The following is a 13142-nucleotide window of genomic DNA, read 5'->3' as shown; positions in this document are numbered from 1 at the left end:
AGTGTGTTAGAGTCGGAGGGAGGCACTACAAAGAACTCCAGGTTCCCCCTCCCCCCATCTTCATCCCTGGCTGCGAGACCTGGGGCCTGGCCAGGGAGAGAGGCTCGGGAAAGATGAGAACTCTGAGTGGACACCAAAGGAAAAAAAAAAAAGTTCAATGTCTTTTTCCGGAGCCCCCGGGTCCTAAAGCCGGGCGGAGATGCCCCTTGCTTCTTTTGCGGGCACCTCCAATTCTAGTCCCCTCCAGGTGGGTGGTGAAGCCGCGGAGTGTGAGAGGCATCTCCATGCTCATCCGTGACCCCAGCTGTGCTCCAAGGGAAGGCATCTCCAGGGAAGAGCAGCTTGGTCCCGCAAAAGCTGGACTGCAAGAAGGACTTTGTGACTTGGGATGTGACGGGCACGGAGATGGAGTGGGGGGTGGTGGCAGCGCAAGGTGTGCAGGTGACAGCAGGTGTGTACCTCCGACGTGGGCGGGGGAGACACTCGGAGGGTGCAGGAGGGCGCAACGACGGAAGGCCCGGCTCCAGGGCTTCCCTCTTGTATGGGCAGCGCAGAGGAGGCGGCCCTCACTCAGTGTCCTGATCTCAGGCGGGGGCACTGTTTGTGTGGGAAGGGCTTCCTGGGCTTCCCATCTCTGGCGGGAAGCGCTCCCCGACTCATTCTCTACGTAGGGGACACCCCCAAGGCAGGAGCCCGGGCCGACGGAGAGGACTTAGGACACTATCGAACCCTCTGGGAAAAGAGGAGAGAAGTCGTGACCCAGGCCCCGCCCCGTCTTGCCGCCCTCGTGCCCGGCGCTAAGACCCAGCGGGCGCGCCGCCCGCCCGGGGCCCAGCCCTGTCCCCTTCCGTCCGCGGGGCCGCCAGCTCAGCTCCGGAGAGCCGGCGGCGCGGCGGGCATGGCTCGGGTGGCGTGGGGGCTGCTGTGGTTGCTGCTGGGCAGCGCCGGGGCGCAGTACGAGAAGTACAGCTTCCGGGGCTTCCCGCCCGAGGACCTGATGCCGCTGGCCGCGGCCTACGGGCACGCGTTGGAGCAGTACGAGGGAGAGAGCTGGCGCGAGAGCGCGCGCTACCTGGAGGCGGCGCTGCGGCTGCACCGGCTACTGCGCGACAGCGAGGCCTTCTGCCACGCCAACTGCAGCAGCCCCGCGCCCGCGCCCAAGCCCGACCCCGACGGCGGCCGCGCCGACGAGTGGGCCCGCGAGCTGCGGCTCTTCGGCCGCGTCCTGGAGCGAGCCGCTTGCCTGCGGCGCTGCAAGCGGACGCTGCCGGCCTTCCAGGTGCCCTACCCGCCGCGGCAGCTGCTGCGTGACTTCCAGAGCCGCCTGCCCTACCAGTACCTGCACTACGCGCTGTTCAAGGTGGGAGCCCGCCCCCACCCGGGGACCCGTCTCGGGCTGGGCGTCGTGGCTCCCCACCGATCGGTCGAAGGAGCGTTGCCTTTCCCGAGGCACGAAGCCCGCCGTGCGCTCGGGGACGCGAGCTCCGGTCTTGCTGACCCGCTCCCCCACCCCCTACCCCCTGACCAGGCTAACCGGCTGGAGAAGGCGGTGGCGGCGGCCTACACCTTCCTCCAGAGGAACCCGAAGCACGAGCTGACCGCCAAGTATCTCAACTACTATCGGGGGATGCTGGACGTCGCCGACGAGTCCCTCACGGACCTAGAGGCCCAGCCCTACGAGGTGGGGTGGAGGGGCAGGAGGAGGCTTGTAGAGGAGGGGAGATGTTGGGGGCGCCCTGACTCCCCCTGCCACTCCCCTTCCAGGCTGTGTTCCTCCGGGCTGTGAAGCTCTACAACAGCGGGGATTTCCGCAGCAGCACGGAGGACATGGAGCGGGCCTTGGCAGAGTACCTGGCAGTTTTTGCCCGGTGCCTGGCCGGCTGTGAAGGGGCCCATGAGCAGGTGGACTTCAAGGACTTCTACCCAGCCATAGCAGGTATCCGCCACCCAGACCACGGTGGGCGGTCCTCTCACCCACAGGCCCGGTAAGGCAGATGTCCCCTCCCTGCACGTGGAGCACTGCGAATGCGGAGGAGCCAGCCAGGAGGAAGGCCTTGTCTGTTGAGAAAGACGCTGGGTGCAGGGGCCCCAGGTGGGAGTGTCCAAGGGGCTGGATCAGTGAGGAGAGGCAGTGACATCCCTAAAGGGTTTGGGAAGCTTGGGTTCATAGGCCTTCCAGGCAGAGGGCAGTGCAGATGCAAAGGTGCAGCGGTAAGAAGTAGCCCAGCAGGTGTATGCAGAAAGCAGGTGGTAACCAGAAATCACACCTAGTCTTGGGATCTCTAACCCTGGGGTCCCTCGAGCAGGGGCAGAAAGGACTGTTCTTGGCCAGGTGTGGTGGCTCACACCTGTAATCTCAGCACTTTGGCAGGCCGAGGCAGGCAGATCACGAGGTCAGGAGTTCAAGACCAGCCTGACCAACATGGTGAAACCCCGTCTCTACTAAAAATACAAAAATTAGTTGGTCTTGGTGGCAGGCACCTGTAATCCCAGCTACTCGGGAGGCTGAGGCAGGAGAATTGCTTGAACCTGGGAGGCGGAGGTTGCATTGAGCCGAGATCGTGCCACTGCACTCCAGCCTGGTCGACAGAGCAAGACTCTGTCTCAAAAAAAAAAAAAAAGACTGTCTTTTAGCTTCTCTGTTTGGACTTCTGCCCCACTTCTGGACCTCACCTGCTGTTCTCCCAGAATGCCCTGGCTCCCTCTGGCTTGGGGTGGTGGTTGAGTGGCGGGGGTGGTGAGTCAGCCCAGCCCACCATCACTTGTCATATAGTATGCCAAGCACTTTACACACATTCTCTCCTGTGATTGCAACAGCAGCACATTTTCTGGACAAGCAGCTTGGCTTAGTCGGCAGAGCTTGGATTTGGAGTCTTCTCCACTGGGGGGACGGAGATGTTCATCGCAACGCCAGCCTCTCACTGCTGCCTCCCACCCTCAGATCTCTTTGCAGAGTCCCTGCAGTGCAAGGTGGACTGTGAGGCCAATTTGACCCCCAATGTGGGCGGCTACTTCGTGGACAAGTTCGTGGCCACCATGTACCACTACCTGCAGTTTGCCTACTATAAGTGTGAGCCCCCTGGGTGGGCTTGGGCAGGGGACGAGGTGATAAGGGAGAGGACTGCATGGGAGCCTCCCAGAGTTGTGGGGAGCTTTCCTTCAGTATTGAGGACCCTGGGTGATAAGAGGAAAGGCTAGGGGTGGTGGAAATATGGGGACGGCACCCTGGAAGTCTGGGGCAGGTGAGAGGCTTCTGAGTGGGAACAGACAGCAGCCTCAGGGAGAAGAGGAGGGTCTTTTGGGCAAATGACTAGACAATCAACAACTGCAGAGCACTCGACAGTTTATTTTTATTTTTGAAACGGAGTTTCACTCTGTTGCCCAGGCTAGAGTGCAGGGGCACGATCTCGGCTCACTGCAACCTCTGCCTCCCGGGTTCAAGTGATTCTCTTAGCCTCCTGAGTAGCTGGGATTATAGGTGCCTGCCACCATGCCCAGCTAATTTTTGTATTTTTAGTAGAGATGGGGCTTCACCACGTTGGCCAGGCTGGTCTTGAACTTCTGACCTCAGGTGATCCACTGCCTCAACCTCCCAAAGTGCTGGGATTATAGGTGTGAGCCACCGCGTCCAGCCAACACTTGAGAGTTTATAAGTCACTTTATCTTATGTGGTCCTTTCACCAACACCATGCAGCTGGCATTACTGGACAGATTTTTCAGATGGGGAAACTGAGGCTTATAGGGTAAAGGGCTGTTAGTCTCATGACTAATAAAAAGTGGCACCAGGACTTGTGGCTCTCCTCACTGGAGAGATCCTGGCATCCACTGGGGCTGGAATGGACAGCCTCCAGTGTTCCTGAATCTCGGAGATGCCAAGATTCAGACAGAGCCGGGAGTCAGAGCAGAGGGGCTGAGAACCCAGGGGCCAGGAGACCCTTCCTGGGTACAGATAGCAGAGAGGCTAAGGGCCTCTAATTCCCTAGAGCCATCGTTCTCCAGCTGTGTGAGCTTGAGCAATTTATCTAACCTCTCTGTGACTCAGATTTCTTGACTGTAAAATGGGGATGACGGTAATAGGCATGGCCTGGCATGGTGGTTCACACTTGTAATCTCAGCACTTTGGGAGGCCCAGGCAGGCAGATGGCTTGAGCCCAGGAGTTCGAGACCAACCTGGGCAATATGGCAAGACCCAGTGTCTACAAAAAACACAAAAAGTTAGCCAGGCATAGTGGCGCGTGCCTGTAGTCCCAGCTACTGGGGAGACTGAGGTGGGAGGATTGCTTGAGCCCAGGAGGCAGAGGCTGTAGTGAGCCGAGATCACACCACTGCACTCCAGCCTGGGTGACAGAACAAGACCCTGTCTCAAAACAAACAAAAACATACAAAAAATTAGATGGGTGTGGTGGTGCCTGCCTGTAGTCCCAGCTACTCAGGAGGCTGAGATGAGAGGATCACCTAAGCCTGGGAGATCAAGCCTGAGGTGACCATAATTGCGCCACTGCACTCTAGCCAGGGTGATAGAGTGAGACCCTGTTTCAAAAACAATAAAAAGACAATAAGAGTGAGGTTTAGATGAGTTAGTCAGGGCCTGGCATAGGGTAAGTGCCCACTACATGCTAGCCGGCATTATGCTTGGGTGAGATAAGGAGCCCATTAGGTATTCTGGGAGGTGGCTGGGTAGCAGGGGTGCTGGACTGAACTGGGAGATGGGGTTGACTCTGAAGGGGAAGTGCCAGAGCAATTCCTCACCCCTGTCCTGTTGCAGTGAATGATGTGCGCCAGGCTGCCCGCAGCGCCGCCAGCTACATGCTCTTCGACCCCAAGGACAGCATCATGCAGCAGAACCTGGTGTATTACCGGTTCCACCGGGCTCGCTGGGGCCTGGAAGAGGAGGACTTCCAGCCCCGGGAGGTGGGCACTGCTTTCTGGGGCACTTGCTGGACATGCACTTTGTAAAAAATAAACTCCTGGTGGCCGGGCGTGGTGGCTCATACCTGTAATCCCAGCACTTTGGGAGGCTGAGGCAGGTGGATCACGAGTCAGGAGATCAAGACCATCCTGGCTAACACGGTGAAACCCCGTCTCTACTGAAAAGACAAAAAAATTAGCCAGGCGTGGTGGCGGGCGCCTGTAGTACCAGTTACTCGGGAGGCTGAGGCAGGAGAATGGCATGAACCCGGGAGGCAGAGCTTGCAGTGAGCAGAGATCGCGCCACTGCACTCCAGTCTGGGTGACAGAGCGAGACTCCGTCTCAAAAGAAAAATAAATAAATAAATAATAAAAAAATAAACTCCTGGCTTCCGTGGAAGGCAGGATGGGAAATGGAAAGAAAGAATATGAGTTGAGGTTAGAGTCCTGGGTTCAGAGCCCAGCCCCACTGCTGTGTGGTCCTGGGAAGACCATGGCCCTTTCCTAATCTATTGCCTCACCTGCAAAATGGCAGTGGTACTGCCACCTCACCAGCAGTGTCCAGACGAGGGAGGTATGAAGGTACACATCCACTCCTGCCTGCTCCCCTCCCTACCTTCATTACCCTCACTGCTGACCTTTGTCCCTCTTCCCCAGGAACACCCTAGGTAACCAACGGAGGAAACCTGTTGGAGTTGAGGGCCAGGCTGGCAAATATGGGGCACATGGTGCCACTCCTGCCTTCCTTGTCAGTGGCAGACATTGCTAAACGATTGAGGGACTCTTTCTCACCAAACCCTCAGAATCCTTCTTTTTTTTTTTCAGAATCCTTCTTAACCCAGTGTTCCAAGCAGCCACGATGATCTGATTAGCTTGTGAGCTGATACATATTCTCTGATCCTTGAGCTAGAAGAGGGCCAGTGGACCCAGATCCTAGGAGCCCTGGCTTCTTGCCATCTGGCAACAGGGTATGGCTCACCCCCACCCCGTCCTTCCCTCCTTCCAGGAGGCCGTGCTCTACCACAACCAGACCGCTGAGCTGCGGGAGATGCTGGAGTTCACCCACATGTACCTGCAGTCAGATGATGAGGTGAGTGCCTCCTGCTTTCCAGGATTGGGCTGTGATGGGGACACCTTGGACATTTTCCTGGGGCCACCAGTGTGCCAGAATTCAGCCCCAGCCCCTGGCGGTCAACTGTCATGAAGCGGAGAGGTTTGCCTGTTCCTTGTCTAGACTGTCCGTTCCTTCCCCAGCCTTAGTATTCTCATGTCCCCCTTCTGTACATGTCTCAATCCTGTTCCTCCCAGGCCCAGCTCACATGGTGCCTCCTCCAGGAAGCCCTTGCTGCATGCCGTGGCTCTTTGTTCTGGGCTAGCAGTGCCCACTCTGACCTGTGTGCCTCCCTGGCCACCTGTAGCCTGGACCTGGGTGATTGCAGCCCTGGTCCATCTCAGCCCTGGCCCCCTTCTCCAGCCAGTCTCCAGGAGAACCGCACTGCAGGACATAGGGCCACGTTCTTCCCTGTTCTCCCATATCCTGCATAGAGCTTGGGCTCAGAAACTGAGTTTGAATGAACCAGTGAATGAATGAATGCAGGACCTCAGGACAGAAGGACCGTATTGTATTACATTGATTTATTTTATTTTATTTATTTTTATTTATTTATTTATTTATTTATTTATTTATTTATTTATTTATTTGAGATGGAGTCTCACTCTGCCACCCAGGCTGGAGTGCAGTGGTGTCATCTCAGCTCACTGAAACCTCTGCCTCCCAGGTTCATGCAATGCTCCTGCCTCAGCCTCCTGAGTAGCTGGGATTACAGGCGTGCACCACCACTCCTGGCTAATGTTTGTATTTTTAGTAGAGACAGTGTTTCACCATGTTGGTCAGGCTGGTCTCGAACTGGTGACCTCATGATCCGCCTGCCTTGGCCTCCCAAAGTGCTGGGATTACAGGCGTGAGCAGCCACGCCCGACCCTATTAACATTAATTTCAAGTGAGGGTTTGACAGCCTTAGTTTCTCTGAGGTGTTGCTGCTCAGTGCTCATTTATGTATCCTCTCCTTTGTTCATGCCCCCATGCCCCCACCCATCCAACTCCGGGGGGAGGAGGGCAGAATCTACACTGTCAGCACCCAGGATGAGGGACTAGCCAGACCTGGCTCCATTACTTACCAGTTGGGTGGCCTCCAAACAAGTGTCAGGCAACCTCTCAAGCTTCTGTTTCTTCATCCATTGAATGGGGAGAATCATGCCCATCTCACATTGTTGTGGTGAGAATAATACAAGATCTGGCCAGGTGTGGTAGCTCATGCCTGTAATCCCAGCAATTTGGGAGGCCGAGGCAGAGGGATCACCTGAGATCAGGAGTTCAAGACCAGCCTGGCCAACATAGTGAAACCCTGTCTCTACTAAAAATACAAAAATTACTCAGGTGTGGTGGTGGGCACCTGTAATCCCAGCTACTGGGGAGGCTGAGGCAGGAGAATCGCTTGATCTGGAGGCAGAGGTTGCAGTCAACCGAGATTGCGCCACTGCACTCCAGCCTAGGTGACAGATTGAGACTCTTGTCTTGAAAAAGAATTAAGTGAGATCAAGTATGTATTTTTTTTTTTTTTTTTTGAGATGGAGTCTCGCTCTGTCGCCCAGGCTGGAGTGCAGTGGTGCAATCTCGGCTCACTGCAAGCTCCGCCTCCCAGGTTCACGCCATTCTCCTGCCTCAGCCTCCCAAGTAGCTGGGACCACAGGCGCCTGCCACCACACCATGCCTGGCTAATTTTTTTTTGTATGTTTAGTAGAGACGGGGTTTCACTGTGTTAGCCAGGATGGTCTCGATCTCCTGACCTCGTGATCCGCCCGCCTTGGCCTCCCAGAGTGCTGGGATTACAGGCATGAGCCACCACGCCCGGCCTCAAGTATGTATTTTTTTTTTTTTTCCTTGGAGACAGAATCTCACTCTGTCAGCCAGGCTGGAGTGCAGTGGTGTGATCTCTGCTCACTGCAACCTCCACCTCTTGGGTTCAAGAGATCCTCCTGTCTCAGCCTCCGAGTAGCTGGGATTACAGGCGTGTGCCACCATGTCCAGCCGATTTTATTTTGTATTTGTAGTAGAGACAGGGTTTCACCACATTGGTCAGGCTGGTCTCAAACTCCTGACCTCAAGTGATCCGCCTGCCTCGGCCTCCCAAAGTGCTAGGATTATAGGCATGAGCCACCGTGCCTGGCTGAGATCAAGTATGTAAAGCACTTGATAAAGAGCCAGCACCTGGTAGGTGCACAGTGAATGGCAGCCGAGTCTCGCTCTGTCACCCAGGCTGGAGTGCAGTGGCACAATCTGGGCTCACTACAACCTCCGCCTCCTGGGTTCAAGCGATTCTCCTGCCTCAGCCTCCTGAGTAGCTGGGATTACAGGCATGTGCCACCATACCCAGCTAATTTTTGTATTTTTAGTAGAGACATGGGGTTTCACCATGTTGACCAGGCTGGTCTTGAACTCCTGACCTCAAATGATCCACCCACCTCAGCCTCCCAAAGTGCTGGGATTACAGGTGTGAGCCACCGCGCCTGGAGTATGGCAGCCATTTTGACGGCTGTCTCTTATTTCTTGTGGTTTGCCAGACACCAGACAAGGGGCTGGAGTAAGTTAGTGAAAGTCATGGTCCCGGCGGGGCGCGGTGGCTCACGCCTGTAATCCCAGCACTTTGGGAGGCCGAGGTGGGCTGATCACGAGGTCAGAAGATCGAGACCATCCTGGCTAACACAGTGAAACCCCGTCTCTACTAAAAATGCAAAAAATTAGCCAGGTGTGGTGGCATGCGCCTGTATTCCCAGCTGCTGGGGAGGCTGAGGCAGGAGAATGGCATGAACCCGGGAGGCAGAGCTTGCAGTGAGCCGAGATCATGCCACTGCACTCCAGCCTGGGCAACAGAGCGAAGCTCCGTCTCAAAAAAAAAAGGAAGTCATGGTCCCTTTCACGTGCAGCTCACAGTCTAGTGGGGGAAACACAAACTGCTGCTGGAGAGGGCAGCACATGGCACCAGGGGAGGTCTCCAGCCCAGCCAGAGTCACCAGCAAGGGCTCAGCCTGGAACTGATGCCTGGCTTTGGAGGGATTAGTGCAGGCTACGCAGGCATAGCGGACAGCAGTAGTTCCTGGCAGGGAAACAGTATGAGCAACCATTATGCATGGACTAGCAATATTCTTGCCAGGGTCTTTATGCTTAAAAGGTGGCGCTGTGCAGGGGCGATGTTTATGCTGACACCAAATTCTACTGGTGGTGCCCTATGCAGCCACTCAGGGAGGGGCAGTTTGGGAAAAATCCTCAGGACTGTCTCATTAGATGTTGAGACTGGGGAAGGGGAGTGGCTTTGGGGACCGAGAGATGGGATGGGAAGTCCCATTGGCCAGGAAGGGAGCCCATATGGGTTTGGGCCTACTGTGACCCGGTTTCTCCCACAACCGTGGCGCTACTCTAGATGGAGCTGGAGGAGACAGAACCGCCCCTGGAGCCCGAGGATGCCCTATCTGACGCCGAGTTTGAGGGGGAGGGTGACTACGAGGAGGGCATGTATGCTGACTGGTGGCAGGAGCCGGATGCCAAGGGTGATGAGGCCGAGGCTGGTCAGTGACACGAGTCCTTGGGGGGTGGGGATGCAGCCTGGGATGGAGGTTGGGGACAGATGGATTCACCCACTGGGCTCCAGAGCCCAGGGTGTGTGTGGGTGCCGGGGCCCATCCTCCAGGGGCCTCCAGCCTGTTGGCAACCCCTGTCCTGCTTGGGGGTGGTGGTGCAGCATCTCCCCTGGAGCTGGGACCAGCTGAGACCTGTCCTGGGGAGCCTCACCCCACCTCCCATCAGGACAGCACCTGGACACCCATTGGGAGTGGGTGGGGGACCAACCCCAGTGCTTTCTCCTTTCCTTTTCAGAGCCAGAGCCTGAACTGGCATGAGAAGGGGACACCCCACACCTCTCAAGCTTGGGAAGCCTGGTCCCGATGGCCCCACCCTCACCAGCCTGGGCAGCAGCAAGAACTATTTATTAAAAACTTAAGATGGGCCAGGTGTGGTGGCTCACACCTGTAATCCCAGCATTTTGGGAGGCCAAGGTGGGTGAATTACTTGAGGCCAGAAGTTCAAGACCAGCCTGGCCAACATGATGAGACCCTCATCTCTACTAAAATACATAAATTAGCTGGGTATGGTGGCAGGCACCTGTAATCCCAGCTACTCAGGAGGCTGAGGCAGGAGAATCGCTTGAACCTGGGAGGCAAAGGTTGCAGTGAACTGAGATTGCGCCACCGCACTCCAGCCTGGGTGACAGAGCGAGACTCCATCTTTAAAAAAAAAAAAAAAAAAAAAAACAAGACGGGCTGGGCACGGTGGCTCACGCCTGTAATCTCAGCACTTTGGGAGGCTGATCACTTGAGGTCAGGAGTTCAAGACCAGCCTGGCCAACATGGTGAAACCCCATCTCTACTAAAAAATACAAAAATTAGCCGGGCGTGGTGGTGCACACCTATGATCGTAGCTGAGGCAGGAGAATCGCCTGAACCCAGGAGGCGGAGCTTGCAGTGAGCCAAGATCGTGCCACTGCACTCCAGCCTGGGCGAGAGTGAGACTCCATCTCAAAAAAAAAAAAACAAACAAAAAAACAACTTAAGATGGAAGATGGACACAGCTGACTGGGCCCCCATCCTGCCCCACCCCAGACCCATCCTGCCACTTCTGTGTCTCTGGACCACAGGATGGTGGTGGCATTGCAGGTCGGCTAGTGGGCTGATGGGGTCCGCCCTCCTCACTGCTGAGCTCCTCACCTGGACAGTCTCCTGGACGAGGAGTTTCCAGCTGCTGGCTGGAGTCTCAGGCCAAATTGCAGAGGGTCCTCCAGGGTCCTGAAGAGCACTGGACTAAGAGTCTAGTGGTTCCAGGGCCCTGACCAGTAGGTGCTCAATAAATGTTTGTTGTTGAATGAGTCATAGTACCCGTGGTCGTCTCCCCGGAGCTCAGTTGTAAGGGTACAGGTCCTTCCCTCCCTCTCTCCGCACCTGTGTCCCCTCATCTGTAAAATGTGGGGCGGAGGGGCACCGTCTGGGCCCTGGCTGGTCCTCTGCACCTGGGGCTGAAGCTTGTGTGAGAGAGGACGCAGTGTGCAGATCTACCGCCAGGGGGCAGGAGAACACAGTCCTCCCCAGGCTTGGGAAGACGATGGTTTCAGATTTCTAAGATGGGAAGTCCTGTATTTTCCTAGTTCAGGATCACTTCCCTCGGGGAATGTGGCAAGTGTGGGAGGGGGCCAAGGACATTTGCTCCTAGTGTTTACTTTGTGGGCATTTACTGACCCAGTTTCCTTAGAGTCAGAGGGAGCTGGCCCTGCCGCTGCCCTCTATTCCCCCATTCCAGAGCTGGGTTGGGGCCCCAACTTAGCAGCCAGAGGAGTCCCAGGGATGTGGTTTGATTACTTTGGGCTTCTTGGGGTGCAGTGGGACAGCCAGATCCCTCCTGACCAATTTTACATGGGCTCCCAGGGCAGCGGGTCCCGGTGTGCAGGGTGTGCAGGTGACGATGGTGCCTGGTGGCTGCCTCCTAGCCTGGGACTCACCGCTAAACCCTAACCCCTATTCCACAGCAGGGAGGTGGGGGCAAAGGGGGTCTCTCTGGGAGGAACCCAGGGCCAAGGCCAGCGGGTGACAGTTCTGCCCCATATTTCCAGCCTCCTGGGGGCAGGGTGGCAGAGTTGTCTTCCCACTCGAAGGTGGAGTCAAGGCTGGGAAGCCAAGTTCTCACTGCCCCACCCCTACCTTCTCTCCAGATGTGCCAGGTGATCTGGCCTGGGCCCTGTCCACCTTGGTTTCCAGGAGGATTCCTTGTCCCACCCCAAGCCCCTCCCCTAGGCCTTTGATCGGGATGAGAGCTAAAAGGGCAGAGTCTGAGTCTGGAAAAAGGGCTGGGTCAAGGCTGGGGGCTCAGTGACCTCACTCCTTCCTCCCATAGGTGGGTCTTCCAGGGAAACACATCTGCAGTGGTAGCGTTTCCTGACCGCCTCCAGGTGCAGGGTGGCCCCGCCCCACCCTACCTCTTTCAAGCTGCAGTGTTGTCAGGTCCACGAAGGCCCAGCCCCTGTTTCTGGGAGGGGTTGGCCCTTCAGAGGGTGGGGAGCAGGATGTGCTGTGGCCTGTCTGCGCAGAGGTGAACCTGCCATGAGCACAAGCTTTGGAATCTGGACGGCTGGGTGTGGGTCTGAAAGTGCCCGTGTGCTTGTGTGCTTGTGTGTTGCGTGAATGTGCGGGTCTGGGTGTGAATGTGTGCCTGCCTGCGTGCATGCATGAATGTGTTTTTTTTTCTTTTTTTCTTTTTTTTTTTGAGACAGAGTCTTGCTCTGTCGCCCAGGCTGGAGTGCAGCAGCGTGATCTCAGCTCACTACAACCTCTGCCTCCTGGGTTCAAGCAGTTGTCTGCCTCAGCCTCCCAAGTAGCTGGGATTACAGGCACCTGCCACCACACCTGGCTAATTTTTGTGGGGTTTTTTGTTTTGTTTTGTTTTTGTTTTGAGACAGTGTCTCACTCTGTTGCCCAGGCTGGAGTGCAGTGGCACTTGGCTCACTGCAGCCTCCGCCTCCCAGATTCAAGCAATTCTCCTGCTTCAGCCTCCCGAATAGCTGGGATTACAGGCATGCGCCACTGTGCCTGGCTAATTTTTGTATTTTTAGTAGAGACAGGGTTTCACTATGTTGGCCAGGCTGGTCTCAAACTCCTGACCTCAGGTGATCCACCCACCTCGGCCTCCCGAAGTGCTGGGAATAAACGTGTTTTTAGAGGGATTCATTCACTCAATCAGCACATATTTATTGAGCACCTACTATGTGCCAGGCATGCTGAGGTGCTGGGCGCAGATTAATGAACAAATCAGGCCAAACACCGGGCCCACATGGGTTTACATTCCAGCAGGGAGGCAGGCAGAAAACAATAAATGTCAGAACGTATGAATTAGATAGGTATGGCATATACGGAGGTGGGAAAAGGATCTGAGAGCTGAGGGGTTGTAGTTGAGGTGTGTTGGTAGCTGTGCAAGTGCGCATCTGAGCATGGCGTCTCCGAGTGTGTGGTGAAGCAGCGTATGTATTAGGGAGCAGGCCCGCCCTCTCTAGGCACCACTCTTGTGCAGCCCTTTAGCCCAGGCCACTGGCCCAGCCTTGCCTTACTCAGCTCCCCTTTCCCAGGAGAGCCGCCAGCCC

At 56.2% G+C, this 13142-nt stretch overlaps 1 protein-coding gene across 7 annotated transcripts; it reads left to right on the top strand.

Annotated features, from left to right (window-relative positions):
• Positions 1–204: 204 nt before the first annotated feature.
• Positions 205–10883, top strand: P3H4 (prolyl 3-hydroxylase family member 4 (inactive)). Of its 7 annotated transcripts, XM_055257439.2 has the most exons (8): positions 617–1360; positions 1529–1681; positions 1765–1936; positions 2942–3070; positions 4766–4911; positions 5915–5998; positions 9387–9531; positions 9839–10883. In XM_055257439.2, the coding sequence occupies exons 1-8, from the start codon at positions 899–901 to the stop codon at positions 9859–9861; spliced, it is 1314 nt and encodes a 437-aa protein (XP_055113414.2). In that variant the 5' UTR covers positions 617–898; the 3' UTR covers positions 9862–10883. The 7 variants fall into 7 exon arrangements, 5 of the variants coding, with proteins under 5 accessions (XP_055113417.2, XP_055113413.2, XP_063485100.1 ...); XM_055257438.2 differs by lacking the exons at positions 9387–9531; positions 9839–10883 and adding an exon at positions 6217–7525 and having other exon boundaries at positions 608–1360; XM_063629030.1 differs by lacking the exon at positions 2942–3070 and having other exon boundaries at positions 611–1360.
• Positions 10884–13142: the final 2259 nt, after the last annotated feature.

The sequence above is a fragment of the Symphalangus syndactylus genome, chromosome 20 (assembly GCF_028878055.3).
Source record: "Symphalangus syndactylus isolate Jambi chromosome 20, NHGRI_mSymSyn1-v2.1_pri, whole genome shotgun sequence".
Lineage (NCBI taxonomy): Eukaryota > Metazoa > Chordata > Mammalia > Primates > Hylobatidae > Symphalangus > Symphalangus syndactylus.
Note: the sequence above shows the minus strand (reverse complement) of the source record. Positions and strands in the feature narration are given on the sequence as shown.

What these genes read in the sequence shown, in the direction of transcription:
- P3H4 (XM_055257442.2), top strand. Translation starts at nt 542, where the DNA reads ATGGGCAGCGCAGAGGAGGCGGCCCTCACTCAGTGTCCTGATCTCAGG. An exon ending in TGCACTACGCGCTGTTCAAG is followed by an intron (nt 1,361 to 1,528) that starts GTGGGAGCCCGC and finishes CCCCCTGACCAG; the next exon opens with GCTAACCGGCTGGAGAAGGC. An exon ending in TAGAGGCCCAGCCCTACGAG is followed by an intron (nt 1,682 to 1,764) that starts GTGGGGTGGAGG and finishes CTCCCCTTCCAG; the next exon opens with GCTGTGTTCCTCCGGGCTGT.